Source organism: Asterias amurensis, chromosome 4 (assembly GCF_032118995.1).
Source record: "Asterias amurensis chromosome 4, ASM3211899v1".
NCBI lineage: Eukaryota > Metazoa > Echinodermata > Asteroidea > Forcipulatida > Asteriidae > Asterias > Asterias amurensis.
This window is the reverse complement of record NC_092651.1, coordinates 25,452,696-25,475,641: the sequence shown is the minus strand read 5'-3', so window position 1 is coordinate 25,475,641 and position 22,946 is coordinate 25,452,696. Positions and strand designations below refer to the sequence as shown.

Sequence of the window (22,946 nt, the reverse complement as noted above, 5' to 3'; positions counted from 1 at the left end):
TACTACTTTTGTGATGATTGGTGGGGGGGAGGGGGTTCCTCAATTGTAGTATTTTCTGTTTGAAAATGAGTGTTTCATACAACTGAATTTGACCTTGGAAACCCTCTTGAAATTGCTTTTTATTTCTTTCTTTTGCTAACAAATATTTATCGGCCTGATGTTTCGACCCTACCAGAGTCTTTTTCGAAGGCTTTCTCAAAGACCCTGCTAGGGTCGAAACGAAGGCTATTAAGTGTTTGGCACTTATACAGTTATACCATAGCACTTTTTGTTAGTAAGCAGTTTGCAAGAGCTACCTCTATTTTCTTATTCCTTCGTTTGATGACGAAAGTAGGAAATGGTTCATTTGTTGATGTTGAATATTTAATAATGATTATAAATTAGATCAATTGGTCTAGATTCTGCCAAAGTATGTGTTGCACCCTAAAGCGAAGCAATACATCAATTACATCTCAAAATAGTACGGGGGGGGGGGAGGGAGAGAGAAACAAGAAGACCTGTGTTGATGGAGACAGTTTATGTGTTTGTTTAGTCAGTAAAGCGTTGCATATTTAGCAGCCTGGACTATTTACACCTCCAGGGGGAGGTCGGGACAGAATTCCAGGAAACGATTCCAGGAACCATGCTTAAGATAATGAGCTTGGCTGATCTAATAAAGTCAGGTGCCTGGTTGGTATGGTCATGGTGGATTAACAAGATATGATTATTATTCATGGTAATGGTCTTAAGGCTGTCAGAGATATACAACTTGTGACTAGCACCATTGTAGTAAGGCTAGCGCAAACAGCATCTACTATGAACTTAGCTGTATTACATGTAGATGCTTTTTTAAATTCGTAGTTAGTAACTGTTTCGGATGATTTTGGCCACTGGTTAAAGGAACACGTTGCCTTGGATCGGACGAGTTGGTCTATAAAAAGCGTTTTGTAACCGTTTGTTATAAAATGCATATGGTTCGAAAGATGTTGTAAAAGTAGAATACAATGAAATTGGGTGGTTTTCTTTTTACCTCGTCCAATAACACAGTCGGCCATTTATGGGAGTCAAAGTTTTGACTCCCATAAATGGCCGACCGTGATAGTTCGCAACGTTAAAAGAAAACCGTACAGTTTTGAGTGATACTTGTGTGGATCATTATACTCTACTTTTAAAACATCTTTCTAACCATATCCATTTCATAACAAACGGTTTCAAACGCTTTGTATAGACCAACTCGTCCGATCCAAGGCAACGTGTTCCTTTAATTAATGGCAAATGACATGGTTTCATCAACGGAATCGCATCCCCAAATTGCAAAGTATCACATCCCCAAATTGAGAACTGGAACCAAACATAAACACCAAGTTAAAAAAACATACCTAAGACAAGCTCTGGTTAAAAAGAGAACCTTAGCTTCAAGTTCAAATCAATTTGTTATCCAACTCACAGTGACGCGTATCCACAATCTACACACCTTGGTAGTTGATTATGCAAAATGGGAGTAAAATTACATTTTGTTTGTCAAACTGCAAGTCATCATGTTTTTGTGCAACTTGAAACTTCAGTGGCTATTTCGTTGGTCAGAATGTGCTATCAGTGGGATTGCACAATGAAGGCAACAAGAACATTTTCCGTTTTGTCATGCTAGGGTCACATGTGCATCCTAGTTGTTGTTTCTGGGGTGGTTTTTTTTTTCAGGTCAAGAGGGTTGGTTTAAGGTGTTTTTGTGGTTTTGCAAATTTCTATAAAAGTCAGAGGACCATGAGGTTTTTATTTCATCCTCTCTGACTCTCATGGTTGGTTATAAAAATCAGAGACATTATTAAATATTTATTTTGGGTAACCATTTTAGGAAGCGAAGAAGCAATTTGAGAAGCAGACAGAGAAGTTCTGCAAGTCTCTGGACAACCACGTCGGGTTGACAACAAAGAAGAAGGAGACCTCGTTACTGGAGGTAAGAGCCGCTGTCAAAGGGAAATCTGTTCACTGGAGATTCTGTCCCCCATACAGGAAATTAACATGGGCTGAAGGAGGACGATTCAAAAGATGGCGCTGTCAGAAGTAGTTTGTACACAGTTTGCCATATGGGGGACCGAATCTCTGGGGGGATAGCATCTTCTGCCCCAATGGAATCAACCTGTTAAGCAAAAAAATGTTCTGCTGAGCAAAAATCAGTCACAAACAATTTACAATACAGGGTAGTTTGGCTGATAACCTGTTTCTGCTTTGAGAAGACTTTCTATGCTGAGCAAGTTGCTGTGAAATTTGGGGATTAGACAAAGACAAATTGACAAGAACAGGATTTAAACTTGCTACCTCGGGATTAACATGCTGGTGCTGTATCATCTGAGCTATCTGGCTCTCTGTTTGCAGGGATTGCCAGTTCAGAGGTCATTCAAGCCTAAACTGCCTTGCTTATGTACATTAGCCAAGGATCACATCCAATACAAGTTTAAGATTAAAACTGGGAGTAAGTAGGAGCAAGGAACTAAATGTGACATTTTGTTTCAAATATCAAGAGTAAAGCACAAGGGAAACTGGCTGGATAGTTTTGTAAATTTATATATATACAATTTTGGGTAGACCAAAGACAAATTAACTAGAACCAGTCAGCTTCCCTTGTGGTTCATCCTCATATTTATGTGCTCAAAAGCGTTATGCAATTGGGCCCAGCAGAATTCATGAAACTTAACACAACTGCAGAAGTCCACTTGTGTTAATGGTGCACAACTTGTGCAATAAATGTTGCGCAAAAGCGGACATACACTGTTGCAGTTTTGTGAAATTGATGGCTGGTTTGTGTGAAGATAGAAGTTAATACAAACCACAATGTTTTTATAAGATATTGTTGTCTCCTTGCATTCAGGCTGATGCTGCCCTAGAGCTGGAGAGACGAGATTTCCATAGAGAGTCTTTGATGTACGCTCGCATCCTTCAAGAAGTACAAGAGAAGAAGAAATTTGAGTTTGTAGAGACGGTAAGTGTTTTATTTTAAAGCCCAATTAATACTTCACATGAATTTGGAGACCGAAGCGAATTTCCCCATGCCACAACCGCAGACCTGTGCCTTTTTCATTTTTCTCCTTGCCGCCGAATTCTGCGCTTACGATCATCTTTCTCCGCTTGCAAGGCAAGCGCTGAATTTTTGCACTAGCTGTGTAAGCGTAGAATGCCTAGCAATGTGGAGTACCGCAGAGAGGCCATTCTCCCAAAAAGCGGTGGACTACAAACGATAACACTTGCAACTCGAAACCGCTTGGGCCTTAAAATGGCAGATATGAAACATTCACCAGTCTCACAAAAACACCATCTTTCGTTGTAAGCACAGACTATTGCAAGTTGGGCACTGTTTCAAAAAGTTCCTAAGCAGGAAATGTTGCTCGGTGAGCGATCAGGAAATGGCACCCAATGTTGCCTTTTTCTGCCACATGTAAGCATGAACTTCTCAGCTATGAGAAACAAACAATGTGTATTCAAAAGTTTTCAAAGTAAATTGCTTGTGTTATTTTTTGTGTGCTTATCAGCTTCATGAAGTCGTCATGTGATTAAATATTAATTGAGGAAATAAAAGTGTCACACTGGTATGCAAGTACAAATTCTTTTTTTTTATGGCAAACCCTGCCCCTTCATGTTAAACATACTAAGTAGGATTTTAAACTTTGCACGGTTGAAGTATAATTAAAAGAGGTTTGCAGTAACACGTTGTGAATATCTCTTACTGAGTAGTGTTGGTTCTTAAAAAATGTTGGTTCTTGGTTATGGGGTAGTGTTCATTAACCACCGGTTCTTTTCAGAACAAACCCTCCTCAAGAGATATTCACATGATGTTACTAAGCTCTGCAGCTTAGTTTGAATCAAAGCAGTGCGCATTTTTTTAATTCTGCGCTTATAGTCTACAGATTTTTGTGTTGTATGGATCACCATGAGGGTCCCAAAATTTCTGCACCACAGGGAACTTTGTAAGCGCAGAATTCCCAGTGTATTGCGTACATGAATGTTGATTGGCATCACAGATTTAAATCGTGCGTTTCTTGCTGTTTGAGTGATTTTAAATGAGAGTTGTATTTTTCCTTTCTTCACCTGTAGTTACTGGGATTCATGTACAGCTGGCTTACATTCTATCATCAAGGTAAGTGGGTCCTATTTATATCTAGACTTCTAAGGCAGTGGACACTATTGGTAATTACTCAAAATAATTATTAGCATAAAACCTTACTTGGTAACAAGTAATGGGGAGAGGTTGATAGTATAAAACATTGTGAGAAATAGCTCCCTCTGAAGTGACATAGTTTTTGAGAAGGAAGTAATTTTCCACGAGTTTGATTTCAAGACCTCAGATATAGAATTCGAGGTCTCGAAATCCACCATCTAAACGCACACAACTTCGTGTGACAAGGGTGTTTTTTCTTTCATTATTATCTCGCAACTTTGTCGACCAAATGAGCTCATAACACTAACAACTATTTTGAGTAATTACCAACAGTGTCCACTGTCTTTAATTAAAAAGGTGAAACAATGCCTAGTTATACATTTCCCAATCAGTTTCTGTAAAGATTTTTTTCAAGGCTGTGATGTTGTAATAGTTATACACTTCTAATTCTTCCTCACAGGTCATGAAGTTGCGACGGAATTCAAACCATACACAACAGAGTTGCAGCTAAAGCTACAGAATGTGAGTTGAAACATTTCAAAACTTATTTAAAAAATACTCCCAAAACCAAGGATTAATGTAAGGGGATTGCTCTTGTGGTTATCAACACCATGGAATCAGGTCATTGTGATTTTTCTTACAGTTGCGGTCAGCATATGAGATATCTGCTTTATATTGCCAAAGGTCTTGTGTTCGAATCCCACCAAAGAGGTTTGTGGATTTTGTTCCAAAAGGACTTGAAAGAGCATCAGGTGTGCTGTGGTCATTGCAAATCATCCTGCAAAGAGCAAAGCTAAATCATATTGTACTTTATGTAACACAGTCTTTCTTTTGATAGATCTGTGACTGTTTCAACATCACAAAGCAAGGCGACGACACTCTCACACAAAGAGCATAACTCAATTGTAATCTGCTTTATTTATTGCGATCTTTCTCTTCGTAGATCTGAGATGGGTTCGACTTTACATAGCAAGAGACAGAAACCCTTGTACATAGAGCAAAACCAAATCAAATATTATTGCCAAATTTTATGCGTTATTATTCTCAATCCAAGACGGATTTTACATCACAAAGCAAGAGGCGGAAACTTACGTACATAGAGCAAAATCAAATCGTATATTATTGCTAAAGTTTATGCGTTCTTTCTTTCGATCGATTCGAGACGGGTTCGACATCACAAAGCGAGAGACATTGTACCCTTTTACATTGCAGAGTCAAACCAAATTGTACATACTAAATTTTATGTGATACTTTATGTGATCTTTTTCTCAATAGATCTGAGACAGTTTCGACAGTACAAAGCAAGAGGCGGAAACCCTCATATACATTGAGCAAAACCAAATCGAATATTGCTAAGTTTTATTCGATTTTTTTCTCAATAGATCCAAGACGGGTTTGACATCACAAAGCAAGAAGCGGAAACACTCATACATAGACCAAGAGGCAGAAACCCTTGTTCATAGAGCAAAAACCATATCGTACTCTACTATATATATTGCAATATTTCTTCCGATAGATCCGAGATGGGTTCGACATCACAAAGCAAGAGGTTAAAGCTTTCATACCTAGAGCCAACCAATTCATACTCTGGTTTATTTATTGCGATATTTTTCTTAATAGATCCGAGATGGGTTCGACATCACAAAGCAAGAGGTTAAAGCTTTCATACTTAAAGCAAACCAAGTCATACTCTGCTTTATTTATTGCGATGTTTCTCTTAATAGATCCGAGATGGGTTCGACATCACAAAGCAGGAGGCGGAAACCCTGATGAATAAGATGATGGAGGTGAGGGTGTGTATGATCGTTCCCCTTTGTCTTCTGCATGCTGCATGCCACACCAAAATACTCTTCTTTCCCTCAAATACGACTTTCAACTTTAAACTTTCTCGTTGGGTGTTTGCAAAAATACATCACTATATTTTGACAAGACTTTCGTTAGCTATTCCAAGGTTGTGGTGGTTGGCGCAAATTAGCTGGATATTCAACACCAAAATACTCTTCTTTCCCTACAACTTACAACTTAAATTTTCTTTTTGGGTCGTGGGTTGCTTTCAAACATACATCCCTATGTTTTACAAGACATGTTGTTTTTGAATGCTCATTTTGTGGCGATTTGTGCAAATCAAAAATGGAAATATATACCTGTTTTTGAGATCATTGGGCATTTAATTGTTTCAAAGATTTGTCGGTGGTGGAGGATTTGTTGGGCACCATTGGGTTTGAAATCATTTTGTATCTGACAGTCACAAATTAATGACTTGTGGAGAAAAGTGAATCGCTTTTTCTTTGTCTTTTTAGAAACTGTACTGTTATATTCACATTGCACAATTTCTTGCACTAGTAGTTACCTCATCTTTGGTACAGATCTCAAAAGACTAACTACCAAAGCTGAAAATATTTAACAGATGTTGAGAAGTTTTTTAAAAGTTATTGCTACCTTCTTCCTGTCCCAAAAAAAAAAAAAAAAGGAATAGAGGACAGAAGTTGAAATTAAAGTGGTACTCTAAATGTATTCATCGGTTTTATTACAGCATAAAATTCACAATCTCAAGGAGAGAAATCCAGGACAAAATGAGTTTATTTGGGATTTCCTCAAACCCATGCGTTGATGTACAAAGGAGCCATTACCTCTGTTGCCCTAGTCTTGGTCGTGGCCCAAGTGCCCATTCAAAAATGCCAAATAGACTCTTAGATTTGCCAATGGAAGTGCTCTTTGCTAATTGAAAGTGGCCTTGCCCTCTCAAAGATAAACTTGAAGGCCTGCAACCCACCCCAACGATTGCGTTAACTGGGTAATAGTAGGACAGTTTGGCACAATGCATGCATGAAGATTGGGGGAGAATGGTGTGACCCTTTGGGTCTTGTCACACACATGATCTTTTACAGGCAACTTGGAGGCTACTAACTAATCAACACAGTGGTGTTTGAAGCTTTGCATGGTGTGAAAAATAATAAGTGACTATGAATAAATAGCGAACTTCCAATGTTGAAGTTGTTAGAAGATCTGAACATATAAATAAATAAATAGTAAAGTTGTGGGTACAACCATGTATTAAATCTCCTGTGTGGAAGTGTTGGCTTAGAAAAGAGTTGGTGTGGTCTCTTTGTTTCGCACAGTATACTCTGTTTGTCTTCAGGAAAAAGAAGGGTGGAGTAAACTTTTCAAAACATCAAGATTGCACCAGCTCTTTTCAGAGCCAACGCTCCCACACAAAAGATTTAATACCTGGTTGTGCTCGTAATTTTACAAGTGACTTATTAACATGTGTAGATACTTCTTACAACTTGGGAATACTTTTGAAAGGAACAAGATTACACTGACAGTGTCTTCTTATTTGCAAGAAATGTATGCTCTGCCTTCTTTGTGAAATTTTCCAGAACTGATTGCCTGTTAAAGTGCCCTGTGTGACATGATCCATATATTTGTAGTAATTGTATGGTACACTGGTTTGTATGTGTTTTAATGGTTTTCTTTGGACTGTGTTCTAATGTTTGACAAGTTAAATTTTCAAACTTCAATTTGTTTTCTGTCGTTGAAAGAAACTTTTTCAATGCGATAAAAGTAGTGGGCTCAACTGCTGTTAACAGGTTAATGCTGCAAGGCTGTTGAAAGGTTTTTGGGTTTTTTTATGTCAAACTTTCCACATTTTTCCTTTTTAATTTTTTTTGTGTTCAATGCAATGAAAGATCTGGACATTCCTGCTGTTAACAGGCTAATGCTGCAAGGCTTCTTAAAGTTTTTGGGGTTTGGGTTCCTACATGTATGTACATGTACATTGCCATAAAGCGTGAAGGAAACAAACTCGCACACTTTTTTTGGGGGGGGGGGGGGGGACATGTGTGAACCTTACAATCCGATGACGAATGAATAATACAGAGGAGGTCTTCCAGAAGTTAAAGACAAATGTTTTTAAAATGTTCCAAGTTTTTTCTCTCCCTCTTTCCTTTCAGAAACCACATGAACAAGTTACATCTAGTAAAGGTAGCGAGGGATACTTGTACATTTATGAAAAAAGTAAGTATGGTATTTATTTCCCAAATAATATTTTTTTAGTTTTAGCTTCCCAAGGCTTTTTGAGATACATGTACGGTGGACACAATACTAGAACACTATTTGTTTTTGGGTAAATTTGTATTGTATTTTATATACAATCAAGCCATTAAGTAATAAACACAATGGAAACTGACTGGTAAAGACAGTGGACACTATTGGTAATTGTCAAAGACTAGTCTTCACAGTTGGTTTATCTCAACATATACATAAAGTAACAAACCTGTGAAAATTTGAGCTCAATCGGTCGTCGAAGTTGGGAGCTGTGAAAATTTGTGCTCAATCGGTCGTCGAAGTTGCGAGATAATAATGAAAGAAAAAACATCCTTGTCACACGGAGTTGTGTGCTTTCAGATGCTTGATTTTGTTACCTCAAGTTTTAAATCTGAGGTCTCGAAATCAAACTCGTGGAAAATTACTCCTTTCTCAAAAACTACTCTACTTCAGAGGGAGCTGTTTCTCACAATGTTTTATACTATCAGCCTCTCCCCATTACTCGTTACTGAGTAAGGTTTTATGCTAATGATTATTTTGAGTAATTACCAATAGTGTCCACTGCCTTTAAATGTTGAACAAAGAAACATTTACTGAAGTGGGACTTGAACTTGCGACCTCCAGATCAATATGCAGGCGCTCTACCAACTTGGCTATCTAGCCCTAATATTGGGGGTCTTCCTATCTTTGTTCGGGGTGCCAGTCAGAAGCCATACAACAATTAGCTGCAGTGTAGCCAGGATCACACCCAAGTTTATGATACAACTTGGGAATCGGCAGCAGAGGGACCACCTTAAGGGGATGCAACTTTGCTTTGAATTGAAGCTGAAATATAAATATTTATGTGAGGTTTGCGGTAACACCATGTGAAAAACTCTCTTTTGAGTAGTGTTGGTGGTTCTTAAAAGAATCGGTGGTTGACAACTCAACGATTTGATCAGTGTACTCTGATCATCTTCAGAAGAAGAACCGCCGGTTCTTTTCAGAATCAACACGACTCTGAAGAGATTTACACATGGTGCTCCCTCAAACCTCAATTTATTCTACTCTCACCATGCAAAGTTTCAAAACCTACGGATTACAATTTTTTTTATTTGATTTTCTTTACCAGGGGCTCTTGGTTCTAACTGGGCAAAACATTACTGCCGCTATAGCAAAGACACCAAGATACTAAAGCTCATCCCATTTGTCCAAACACTGCCCAAACCGGTGAGTACTCTAGCCTTCTCATTTCTAGCCAAGTTCAGGGCCTAATTTCATAGAGCTGCTTCAGTACAAACTTTCTGCTGAGCATAAAGTTGCAGGATACCAGTCATAGATTGTACATGAGATATAGCATTTTGGCTGGTGACCATATTCTGGTAAGCATAATTTTGTTGTACTTGGCTACTTTTTGTGCTTAAGCAGCTCTCTGAAACTGAGCACAGATTGTGAGTTTTTTCAGGGTTTGTCCTGATTTCGGGATCTTCTCAAAAATCTCCTAGAGCCTTCAAATTGTCTTGAAAGAAGTAAAGTAGTCACCAAAGGAGAACAAGATAATCCTCGTGTCCAAACCTGTAGTCTTGTATTTCTGGTGATGCACAAAGTCTGTAAACCTCATGAATTGTAACATGTTTTGTGTTTATAAGAAAGAGGACCTAGACTTTCCATGCACTTTTTATTTTATGTCCCTATAAGTTGGACTTGTTATAACCAACATTCTCTTGAAATTAGAAAAATATACAAAACGTATAAAATATCTTAGACAGATCTGTAGAACTTTGAACTTAATTTTTTTTTTAAAGGAAAACAAAATTCACTGCATCTTATCAAACAGTGCAAAAAGGGCCACTGAAGCCTATCTTTTATAGTTCAACAATTTTTCCGAAATGAAAGCACACGGCGAGTATTCGCCCCCCATTCCCCAGTGTATGTACAGTTTGCGCACATGTGAAAAAAATGATAATTGTGAACGACCCCTTAGAACTGATAACTAATCAAGAATTATTTCATGTATTTAAGGAACACGTTGCCTTGGATCGGATAAGTTGGTCTATAAAAAGCGTTTGTAACCGTTAGTTATAAAATGCATATGGTTAGAAAGATGGTTTGAAAGTAGAACACAATGATCCACACAAATTTGCCCCGAAATTGCGTGGTTTTACTTTTATTTTGGGAACTAACATGGTCGGCCATTTGTGGGAGTCAAAAATTTGACTCCCATAAATGGCCAACCGTGTTAGTCGACGCGGTAAAAGGAAAATCGGCAATTTTTAAGGCGTGTTTGTGTGGATTATTGTATTCACCTTTCACAACATCTTTCCACCCATACGCATTTTTTAACAAACGGTTACAAACGCTTTTCAAAGACCAAGACGACCGATCCAAGGCAACGTGTTCTGATTGTACAAATCCTTCTGGTGGAGAGCTGGTTACTACATGGAACAGTTTCAACACTTTCTGGTTGTTTAAGATGTTGAGTACATCTGTCAGCATTAATAGATTATTTTCTCACGACTTCATTTTTGTGTTCCCGTTCTCAGACAACAGAAGATCAAGTAACTGTTACATCCTGCACAAGGAGAATGACAGACTCAATAGAGAAACGATTCTGCTTTGATATCACAACAATGGAAAAGTAAGAGAATGATTCAAGCATTAAAGCCATTGGACACTTTCTGAACAGAACAAAAATTATAAGTTCTCAGATTTACAAATAACTTAACACGGTTTACAGAAGGTAATGGTGAAAAATTTCCTTTAAGATATTATTCCATGAAATGCTTTACTTTTTGAGAAAACATTAAAACAATTATCAATTCTCGATATCGAGAATAACCGATTTATTTAAACACATGTCATGACACGGCGAAACGTGCAGAAACAAGGGTGGGTTTTCCCGTTATTTTCTCCCAACTCTGATGACCGATTGAGCCTAAATTTTCACAGGTTTGTTATTTTATATATAAGTTGTGATACTCAAAGTGTGGGCCTTTGGACGATACTGTTTCCCAATGTTGTGCGATTGCTTTAATATTAATAACAGTAATAGTTACAACATTTATAGAGCCTGTATACGTATGTTTCTAAGCACTAAAACCAGACTAATCAGATTGACAAAACAGATGGGTTTGAAGAAATGATTTGAAACTATCCAATGAAGGTGCTGCTTGAATGTGGGTTGGTAGCTTGTTCCAAAGTGTTGGAGCTATGACCGAGAAAGCATGATTGCTTAGCGCGTCATGATGCGGGTCCCGGGGAAAGCTTGAAATAAGCGGCGGAAGAAGAACTAAGGAGTCGGGTAGCTGATGAAAGCGAAGATGAACGAAGGGCTGAGAGATCTTGGGAGATATACTGGGCACAATAATAAACAACTTTATACACAATAATTTTTTATTTTTTTAAACAAATACATTGGTGAACTGGAAGCCAATGAAGAGTGCGAATAATGGGTTGAATGTGCTCTGAGCACACTATGCCTTAGAAAGATATCTAACAAACCCAGTGAGAAGCTCCAACATGAACCTGAACGATTAACAGAACAATTTTCTGGAGGGAAAAACTGCAGTCGTTAAAGGGAAGATATACCTTTGGTATTAACTACAAAAATGAATGACTGTCAGATTTTCTTGAAAGAGGCAAACTTGCCATCACAAATTAAGAAAAGACTTGGCTTTCTGTTAATGACCAAACCTTTAGATATCCATTTTTTAGTGATGTAGAGAGTCTGTAAAACACTAACATTTAATAATATGTACATTAAGGGACCCTCATTTACTGATCAAGAAGTAATTGTCATCCAATGTTTTTATTTGTTTTATCTCATTCCTGAACTGGTACCTTCAAAGAATTAACAACGGTTGTCTGATAATTTATTTTTTTATTTTTTTTTTTTCGTTTAGGCCTCACATTCTCACATTACAAGCAATCTCAGAGAAGGAGAGGACACAATGGATGTCGGCAATGGGAGGAAAGGAACCGGTAAGTCTCAAATCAAATACTGGCGGGATGAGAGATAAGATTCAGTTTGCCTCTTCCAGACAATGGACTAATTTTGTTAATTTAAAAATAATACAAAATTTCAGTTCGATCCATTTCGGTTTATTATTCAACCCTAAAAAAAAAACCCAAAAACATCAGAAGTAAAAAAGACTAAGACTGGCAGGTTTACATTTCTAAAAAAAAAGTGTTTAATAAACTTTAAAAAAACCAAAATAAACCTGAAAAGGGGAGATAAAACACAATGGAACTAGGGGGGTGTGCATTTTTTTACCAAGTAAGTTTAAATATATTCAGGGTTGGGGGGGGTGGCGCCAGTCAAAAATCCACTATTTTCATGAGTTTTTGTTCTTCTTTCTACAGATCTACATAAATCCTGCGCACATCTCTAAAAAAGACGACAGTGAGTTTAAACTATCTCTACATTTTTAAATTAAGTGTAAAACTAAGCTTAAACTTCAATCTTCACCACAAACATGAATATTGACTTGAAATTCCCTTGACACTTGAGTCTTTACTGTTTCCTGTGTTTTTCAAATGCCTGAGTAGTTAATCGGCAGGTCAGTGCTTTGGTACTTCACATGGTTAATTGTAATAAATAATTGGAATTGCAAGAATGGAAGCTTGGCTGATCAATTTCACTTATAATTGTATTCATGTTGAGTTGAAATTAGAATTACAAAAAATAGTTAATGGCCTGACGTTTCGACCCTAGCAGAGTCTTTCTCGAAGGCTTTATTTTTTTTATTATTTTTTTTTTTTTTAGCCTTCGAGAAAGATTATGCTAGGGTCGAAACGTCAGGCCATTAACTATTTTTTGCATTTATACTCTCGGTCCATTTGGTTGGTAAGTTGTTTGCAACAGCTAATTCTATTTTCTCAAATTAGAATTACCTTAGAACTTATTACCAATAGAATCATTATGGTTAACAGGTTACCTCAAATCACATAATCCTATGCTAAGCATCGCCATGACTTTGGGCCTTAAATTTCTTTTTAAACAGGACCCTCAGCTATATTCTCAAAGTTTAACTACTCTTTTTTTCTTTTTTTCTTTTTCATTTTACAGATTTGCTCAACGACATTGGTTTCCATTTCATCAAGAAGTGTATAGAAGCTATTGAAAGTCGAGGTAAGTAGTCCAGAATTACTTCTCAGTCAATTAACGGCTTAGATAAGACCATTAATTTGTTATTGTCCTCAGATTCTGAGGGTTCAACTCCTGTTTTTAGATAAAAGAATTGTCTTGTATACTTGCCCTGTTCTTTGTAGTTCTTGCCATTTATTTGCCAGTTTTGACACAAACTACTTGTTTTTCTCTTTTTTTAGGGTTGGAAGATCAAGGCTTGTACAGAGTAGTTGGTGTCAACTCCAAAGTCATGAGACTGACTTCTCTCTGCCTGGGTAAGTCTCTACTCTTGAATCATACCTTCTTGTAGTTCTTACAGTAGTTAATCGGTTAATCATGACGTGTGAATCAAGTGAATGGGTTGTTAAGGTCAGAATAGAGAAAACATTCTCTGCTTTTAAAGGCAGTGGACACTTTTGGTAATTTCTCAAAATAATTATTAGCATAAAATCCTTGGTCATGAGTAATGGGGAGAGGTTGATAGTATAAAACACTGAGAAACAGCTCCCTCTAAAGTGACATAGTTTTTTAGAAAGTATTAATTTTCCACAAATTTGATTTTGAGACATCAGATTTAGAATTTGAGGTCTCGAAATCAACCATCTAAACGCACAAAACTTTGTGTGACAAGGGTGTTTTTTCTTTCATTATTATCTCGCACTTCGACGAGTAATTGAGCTCAAATTTTCTTGAGCTCAAATGTTGAGATACACTAAGTAAGAAGACTGGTCTTTGACAATTACCAATAGTGTCTTTAAAGGGTTTGGGTACTTTTTGTAACACAAAAGACAATAGCCACAGATTTCACATTAAACTTACACAGTTTGAAGATAATGATTAGAAAGCTCCCCAGAAAATATTACTTGCTGAGGAGCTGTAGTTTTTGAGAAGTAAGTAAAACATAGTCACAAAAATAATTTTGTCTCAGTTTTAGCATGTAAAACTTATTTACCATTTATGGTACATGTATTTTACCATAACCATCACCTTCCTTGTACTAAAAAAGGGCAATTCAATATTATCATTGAAAATGTTGAGACCAATTAAGAGCTCACTTTAAGCTAAAGTAGTAATCCCAGCCAATTTGCTATACCTTCCGCCCAGGTAGTAGTTAAAAAGCAGAACAGTACTTTTCAGAACTGAAAAGTCTCCCGAAAAATCTACTTCGCGGTCAATACAGTTCTCTAAAGAACAAACTCTACCTGGCAAGTAGATACACACATGGTGTTACCGCAAACTAAATATATATTGATACCTCACCATGCAATGCCTCAAATCCCATATAATATTATAATTACTTTGAATTTAACCCAAGAGCTCTATGTTTGGGCAACATGGTTGGATTCCCAAGAGCTCTGTTTTGTGGCAACATGAGTCCCCCAGGGGTCTATACTTGGGCAATATGATTCCCAGGTCTATACTTCATGATACTGACTTCTTTATGATTGATTCTTGCCCTTATGTGAAGCAGACAAGAGGAAACCACAGAACGTCAATTTATCAGACTCCGGTGAATGGGAGATTAAGACTATCACTAGCGCCCTCAAGAACTACTTCAGGTAGGACAATAACAAACCTGCTCAAATTATATTCAACCACAATGGAACATATTTCCTGAAATAACATAGCCATTATGAATATAATTGGTCATTGGCATGCAGGAATATGCGTTATTATGTATAAAATGTGAGCGGCACTCGAGAGGTTCACAAATTCGTTTTATGATTGGTTGGTGAACCACTTGGCTGTATAGAAAATTATGAATGATGATGCAGCCCAAAGCGAAATTCAAAGTTGCCCATAAAGGTTGCTCTATCAGGATTAAACTCTGGTACCTTGTACTCGATGAGTTTTTATTGAGTTTTTATTGTGTGTGTATCTTTTGTTATCAGGAACCTGCCTGAGCCATTGATGTCATTCAGGCTTCATGATCAATTCATTGCTGCAGCGAGTAAGTATATCTACAACATCAACAACAACAAACAACAACAACGACGACAACAACAACAAACAACATCAACAACATGCATTCATCAGAGTGTAGTTTGTGTTGGTTTGAATTCGTGACAAATGACAGGGATTAGACATTTTAGACTCATCTGAACTTTGTCTGCTTGAGAGAAACCTGACTTCAATTTAACTTTGTGAAGGATTCCGTAGTTGAATGTTTTTGGTGGTTTCAGTACTTACAAAAATGTGACAAGAATTAGAAAAACTGCTTACAGTAGATAAGTGATACACATTAGTATGTCTCCTGCCGTACACATGTCTTCAAGAAAAAGCTGGAATGATTATTGTAGTGGATTAAAGACACTGGACACTATTGGGAATTGTCAAAGACCAGTCTTCTCACTTTGTATTTCTCAACATATGCACAAAGTAACAAATCTGTGAACATTTGAACTCAATTGGTTGTCGAAGTTGCGAGATAATAACGGAAGAAATAAAAAAACCTTGTCACACGAAGTTGTGTGCTTTCAGATGCTTGATTTCGGGACCTAAAAATCTAGTTTTTGAGGTCTCAAAATCAAATTGAAATAATTTAGTGGAAAATTACGTCTTTCTCGCAAACTCTGTTACTTCAGAGGGAGCCGTGTTTCATAATGTTTTAGACTATCAACAGCTCTCCATTGCTTCTAACCAAGTAAGTTTTTATGCAAACAATTATTTTGAGTGATTACATATAGTTTCCACTGCCTTAAAGCCCCGATATTAACTGTTTGTTATTTATTGCAGAACAAGAAACAAAAACATTACGAGTGAACGACATCCACGCATTGGTCCATCAACTGGAGGAGCCTAACTTTGAGATGTTGGATTTCCTTATATCACACTTAAGAAGGTACTCAGCCGCTCTTGATCTTGTCTTATGCTTTGTTTTGATATCTTCAGGAATATAAATAAGCCATATGCATGAACGTCATCTTAAAAATATGCTGTATTTGTGAAACGATGTTAGTTGTGTATTTCATTGCATCCGAGTCAGGGCACCATGATAGTTGTTGATGTGACTAGGACTTGTATTTCGGCAATAGTCCTTCACAAACTTATATCGTGCTCATTGAGTGCGCATGATTGGTTTCCCAGATTCAAATGTTTTTGTTTTTTTGAGAAGAGTAATCCCAACCATTTTACCTCGAAGTGAATTCTTTCAAACCTGCAATATTTGTTACGCATTATAGTTTTGTTTCCTTTCTTTCCATTCTACCTTATCCCTCATCTATTTCTTCCTCCCTTCCCCCAAACTAGGGTCGCTGATCAGGCAGAGAAGAACCTGATGACGGTGACCAATCTCGGGGTGTGCTTTGGACCGACACTGATGCGTCCAGAGGAGGAGACGATGAAAGCCATCATGGACATCAAGTTCTCTAATATTGTCATTGAGATTCTGATCAGGCACTATCAGAAGGTAAAGTGAAGGCATGATATTCAGTCTTATTTATAAATTGTTTGCCCTTGAAAAAAATCAGAAGGTAAGTGGGACAGGGCACCTTGCGATGTGGGACAAGTTTCATAAAGTTTCATAAAGCCATCATATCGTGGTGTGGCCAAGCAGTTATGATAATGGTTATGGTTATGGTTATAGTTATAGTTATGGTTTTAGTTATGGTTGAGCACTGGACTCAAGCTCTGGTGTTTCTGATCATCAGAGCGCGGGTTCGAGTCCTGGTCTTGACACTTGTATTCTTATAAACTCCACGCGTGAGCCACGCGTTAATATACTGACGGCTATTTCACTTTTTTTCAAAACATGTTATCGCGCCAACCTCCACGCGCGTTTGTGCATGGGTTTTATCGCACGGCATCTACTTAATTTCAATCGGTACTGTATTAATAATTATCTAAGCATTTATATAGCAATCTTACAAAGAAAAGGTACTACAACGCTTTACAACAATAATATTTAAGCAATCAGCAACTTCCTTGTGGAAGATGCTTTTTATAATTTCTGTGTCCTTTGATTCGGATTGTCAAATTGACAGTAATGGCTAGTTACAAATGGCCATTGCTATTATTATTATTAATATTATCATGCTTAAAGGTGATCTGCTTATACCAGTCACAGATTGTACACATTACATGGTATCTTGGATGGTAACCTTACATGTATTCTGGTAAGCAAACCTTTGATTGTGCTTAGCTGATTTTGATGCTTAAGCAGCTCTATGGAAGTAAGCCCAGATAATCTGTTTTCCTCTGAAATTGTGCTCTAATTTTTCTTTGTTTAATTGCCTTGTAGATATTCAAATCCAACCCAGACAGCGGAGGAGGATCTCAGTTCCGTAATGTCGCCCCGTCCTCGGCCTCTATCCTCTCCAATTCATCTGCCTCGTCCGTCTCCAGTGTCTCCTCCTCCCAGATGTCGCCAAGAAACGGAAAGCAGCTGCCTCAGACGCCAAAGACCGACCCGATGTCCACCCAGCGCTACATCCCGCACTCGCAGATGCCGTCGACAGGGCGGGACCAGTCGCCGAGACGAACAGGTGAGAAAGTCACCCCTCCTCCACGCCCCCTTCTTCCCCCCTCCCCCAAGAAATTCACCACAGGTAATGACGGACGAGACCGCAAGGCCTCTCTTACTCTCCCGCCCACCTCGCCAACGGTAAGTGAGCTGAGAGGGAAATTCGAATACAAGAGAAAAAGCATTGACGATGAATCGCTCGATTACGTTGATATGAGTTGTTCGGTGATCAAACGGCCTGGTAGGTTAACTAAGAGTAGGGCAGTAAGTTGTCCAGCTGAGATGATTGATGTAAGTCTTGAATCTGGAATTGGGAAGAAACCTCCCCCAAATAAGAAACCTGACTTTCTTATCGTGGGTAAAACTCCTCCAAGGAGGGTGGTTTCATCGCCAGATAATGACGAAGAAGATTACGTTGTCATGAACATGACAGATGTTGAAGGACTAGACGAATGCGCTTTTAATAGTTCAGATACGCCCAGTAAGGGACGGGGTGGCATTGCAAAAGCCCTTCAAATGGGTACCCATGGGGTGATCGGGATAGGGACGGGGGTCGCACCTCTGGTCGACAACAGAGATGGGAAATCTGGACAAAGTAGCCCACTTGATCGGGGGGTTAAAAATGGCGACCAGAAACAGGCAAATGGCGGTCAGGGTGCCCGGGTAGAGAAAGGAGAGGGGGAAGGTTTGAGCCGGGCTAAGGCGTCAGGGGTGCAGGACCAGGGGGCTTCTAAAGGAAATGAAAAGACCTCACCATCTGAGCTTATATTAATGAAGCGGAGGGATGGTAGGAAGATGGCGCCTCCGGTCCTATCGAGGGTCCCTGGTGCATTTTTCACCGATAAAACGGACGTATAAATCTACTGTTTTTTTTTTTTTTTATTTGGAAATCAATACTTTCCTGAAAAACTTGGTCCATATTTTTCTCAGATAAGATGGATAAATAAGTCTAATTTTTTTCTTTTCTGAAGAACATGGTCCAAACTTGAACGGTCATGGGATGTTTTCTACATTTTCATAACAGATCGGATTTTTCATTTAACTGAAGAAAAAAAATTCATTCACAAAATGTCAGTAAATTTTTTATATTTGTAAAACTTTTTTATTTAAGGATTCTTTTATTCCATTTTCTCTCCAACCCACTTAAAAAAAAAACCAACATAATTCACTCCAATTTCATCCCAGCTATTGACTAATTCCTGTATCCTCAATGATCTGTTCCTGATGTTTTTACTCCCCGTGTTTTGAATTTGTTGGGGTTGGGTGCTCTCATTTGTCCACATCCTTGTGTTGTATGCCCTATGTCTTTCTTGCTCATACCTCCGACCACAAGTCCTTAAAGTCAAGTTCACGTCATACTAGAAACGTTTAGCCTGAGACCATAGCAGCGAAAGGCGGCTTATACAAAATCCCCAAAGCGGCCGCAAGCGACCACAAGATTTTACCTATTTTCCACTCAACCAAAAAGGTCAAAGTAAAAAAATTATAGCCTGAATTTACATTTTCCAATGATCCCTGTGTTAACATTGAATCTGTAATGCAAAAACAAAACCATTTATTTATCTGGGTTTTTTTTCCAATCAATCTTCCTTAATTTTTTTAAAGTAAAAATCAACAAAATTTGCCATGTCTTGGCATATCAGAATTGAATGGTCTCTAAAGAGTTAAACCTTTTACTTTTTAAGAATTTCTTTTAAAAACTTTTGAGTGCCTTTGGGCAAGCTTACACAGCGCTACAGTTATGTCACTGTTTTGTTTATTCGGAGTTGCTATTCGGAGTTGCTAGTGTGTGCCTTGCTGTGTCGTGTACAAGTTTTATTTGTTATTCTTTCAGTTTCTAAGTACCTTGGTATGTTTGCTGTGCATTTGTTGTATGCTATTGGAATCTGCATGATTTGTAGAGAGTACTCTTTGAAAATTGTCCTCAAGATTAAACACAGACGTTGTAAATTTTCTATGATATCTCATTATATGTTATCAGTTTATACCATTTGAAAAGATAATGTTCATATTTAGTCTGCCACATATAGGCTTTTTTTTATTATTTAAGTTACTTTTACAAAGACACAACCGTCAGTTGAAGTTCAGTTCTTGCCTGTGACATGCATTTTGGTATATTATTTGTTTCTTTAGCTAAGTATATTTTAGATTCATTTAAACAAGATAATACTTTTTACTAAGTATTGTTTCTATTAACCACCAAAAGAACTGTTGGAGAAACCTAGTTTACATGTTTTGTTAAGTTCTGTTTTAAGTAAAGCAACCATTTAGTTCTTGCTGATAATTCCTTGCCAAAAAGCACTCTTGTGTTTATAGTAATTATGCAATTTACTATCAGATAAACAAATAGAACAAAAATGACAGCAAACCAGTCTTTTTCAAAGTTAAGTAGGATTTTCAAAACTTTCACAAATGACTTGTATTGTATCTTTCTTGATAATGTTGCCTTTAAATCAGCAAAAACCAATCTACGGCCCAATATTTAAAGACACTGGACACCTTTGGTAATTGTCAAAGACCAGTCTTCTCACTTGGTGTATTTCAACGTATGCACAAAATAACAAACTGTGATAATTTGAACTCAATTGGTCGTCGAAGTTGCGAGATAATAATGGAAGAAAAATCACCCTTGTCACACGAAGTTGTGTGCTTTCAGATGCTCGATTTCGGGACCTCAGAATCTAATTCTGAGGTCTTGAAATAAATTTTGTGTAAAATTACTTCTTTCACAAAAACTGCGTTACATTAGAGGGAGCCGCTTCTCACAATGTTTTATGTTATCAACAGCTCTCCATTGCTTGTTACAAAATAAGTTTTTATGCTAACAATTATTTTGAGTAATTACCAATAGTGTCCGCTTAAGTAATTAAATTAAACAAATTATCAAAAACCTTCATGTCTGAGCATAGGTTGATTGATAATTATCCAATAATGCATGATCTGTAAATGGTTGGGGCGGCATTAAGATAGTATTATTGCACCTGAATTCTGAACGTTTTTGCATCACCAACACTCCATCGTTTCTACCACACTGTCATTCTCACAGACTCACTTCGCCTTACAAAAATCAGAAAGTACAAATCTCTCATTCCAATTGTCACGTTCAGTCAGTGTTCTTGCCTGTTTTTTTGCTCGTCAAGTGTTGTTTATTGTTGATATTTTCTCCCTTCAGTCCCTCCAGCTTTATTACTGTTGTCATGTTCTTGCCACCCACATCCATCTTTCTTAAATGGTATACTTTATTCTCTCCTTTTTCCACTTATTTTATTAAAAAGAAATTGCAAACAATTCTTGAGAAAAAAAAAAGTTTTTTTCTTGAATAAAATAGAATATTTTAAAAAGATTTTCAAGGAACAATGTTCTTGAAGTTAAAGCTCAAAAAGGATATCTTTCCCTCAAGTTGTTTTTACAATGTGTGAAACTATCCCATCAACCAATGTCCCATATTTTCAGGGAAAAAAAGAAATTATAATATCAAATAATAAATCACACAGAAAACTGCCTCAGTAAACTTTTAAATAATTTGGGGGTGAACAAAGAAAAATCTGAATCAACGACCTCCGGATTAACGTGCCATTGCCTGCTCCACCAACTCTGCTATCTTGCCCCATGTTGGGGTCTCCCTATTTTGTCAATAACTTTTTTTTCGGGGGTGCCAGTCAGAAGCCTGCCGTGTAGCCAGGGATCACACCCAAGTTTATAATACAACCTGGGAAGAGGCAGCCAGGGGATCACCTTAAAGGGATGCAACTTTTTATTTCAAATATCAAGTAATAATTCGTAAGGAAAACTGACTGGGTAAACTTTGATAAAGAAAAATTAACTTGAGCAGGATCTTAAACCAACAACCTGGATCAATGAGGGAACTTTTTGATGGAATATTACTTGCAAAGAGAGAACTGTACTTCAGCGATGAAGCTGTTTCCCCTCCAGATGGATGACCTCCGGGGGATCCCAATGTTTGGATTCTACAACTTTTAAATCTCAAATACAAGTGTGAAGAAATGACAACCCTTAAGTGCAGCTTTCGCACAAAAACTGACTTTGTGTGACAGAGGCATCGGACTGATGGTGATGCTGAAAAAAAAATTGTTTTTTGTCTAAGCTGTTTTGTGTTTGTTTAATGGGTGTATGTACTTTTTGTAGGACAAAAACACAATGTCGACAGACTTACACTAAACTTACACAGTTTGAAGATAATGATAGTAGAAAGCTTCCCTGAAAATACTACGTGCTGAGGTGCTGTAGTTTTTGGGAAATGAGTAAAACAATGTCATGAAAATAATTTTCGTCTCATGGGACGAAAAATATTTTAAGCATTTACAAACGTATTTTCATGACATTGTTTTACTCACTCCTCAAAAACTACAGCACCTCAGTAAATAATATTTGAAGGGAAGCTTTCCACTATCATTATCTTTAAACCCTGTAAGTTTAATGTATATCTATGGACATTTTGAAAAAGTACTCAAATCCTTTAAAGCACTGGACACTTTTGGTTAATGTCAAAGACCATTCTTCTCAATTGAGCTCAAGTTTTCACAGGTTTGTTATTATATTATACCAAGTGAGAAGACTGGTCTTTAACAATTACCAACGGTGTCCACTGCTTTTAGTACCAAGGTAAGCGCGAAGGTTAGCATAGCAGTAAAGACATTTATAATTAGGTTGTGTATATATAAAGGACAGTTTGAAAAAGGGCCAGAAACACTGTTACATATTTTGAAACACTAAGATTGGTTACTATGACTAACATTTTATAGATTATAAGAAAATATATCCATCAATAAATTTTTCAAAGGTCATAATTATTGAAAGGGATCAAATGTATATATTTTTTAAAATGATATGACAAATGTAGCCAAGGTTGGTCTCCTTTTTTTCGATTAACAATACCCATCGAAATTAATGCGAGGTGGTCAAATGACAAACCCCATACTTTCTCTACAAAAAATGTACCAAATGAAAATCTTTCAAGTAATATTATCGCTAATATTTGATAAAGAGATGTTAATTTTGCATAAGGGATAAAGAATATACTTTGTTGTACACTTGCACGGATTTGAATCAAGTACTGTATACTCAGTACTCTCCCAAGGTCTGTTTAAAAAAAAAGAGAGGATGAATCACTCGAGTGGGATTTGCACCCACGACCTTACCACAAAATTAAAATGCGTGTCTACCCATTCCAACATTTTGGG

General features: G+C 37.4%; 1 protein-coding gene across 6 annotated transcripts in view; it reads left to right on the top strand.

Moving 5' to 3' along the window:
• LOC139936743 (rho GTPase-activating protein 26-like) overlaps positions 1-21,515 on the top strand; it is a 60,729-nt gene extending 39,214 nt beyond the window's left edge. For 2 of the 6 annotated variants that reach the window (XM_071931650.1, XM_071931648.1), the window contains 17 exons: positions 1,832-1,933; positions 2,846-2,956; positions 4,066-4,108; positions 4,590-4,651; positions 5,854-5,916; positions 8,083-8,146; positions 9,288-9,385; positions 10,699-10,793; positions 12,058-12,136; positions 12,518-12,557; positions 13,224-13,286; positions 13,484-13,558; positions 14,752-14,842; positions 15,176-15,234; positions 16,020-16,125; positions 16,533-16,692; positions 17,524-21,515. In XM_071931650.1, the coding sequence (XP_071787751.1) occupies positions 1,832-1,933; positions 2,846-2,956; positions 4,066-4,108; positions 4,590-4,651; positions 5,854-5,916; positions 8,083-8,146; positions 9,288-9,385; positions 10,699-10,793; positions 12,058-12,136; positions 12,518-12,557; positions 13,224-13,286; positions 13,484-13,558; positions 14,752-14,842; positions 15,176-15,234; positions 16,020-16,125; positions 16,533-16,692; positions 17,524-18,603 (2,391 nt within the window). In that variant the 3' untranslated portion in view covers positions 18,604-21,515. Of the gene's footprint in view, positions 1-1,831; positions 1,934-2,845; positions 2,957-4,065; positions 4,109-4,589; positions 4,652-5,853; positions 5,923-8,082; positions 8,147-9,287; positions 9,386-10,698; positions 10,794-12,057; positions 12,137-12,517; positions 12,558-13,223; positions 13,287-13,483; positions 13,559-14,751; positions 14,843-15,175; positions 15,235-16,019; positions 16,126-16,532; positions 16,693-17,523 lie in introns of all 6 variants that reach the window. The other 4 variants (XM_071931649.1, XM_071931646.1, XM_071931651.1 and 1 more) reach the window with 3 other exon arrangements.
• Positions 21,516-22,946: the final 1,431 nt, after the last annotated feature.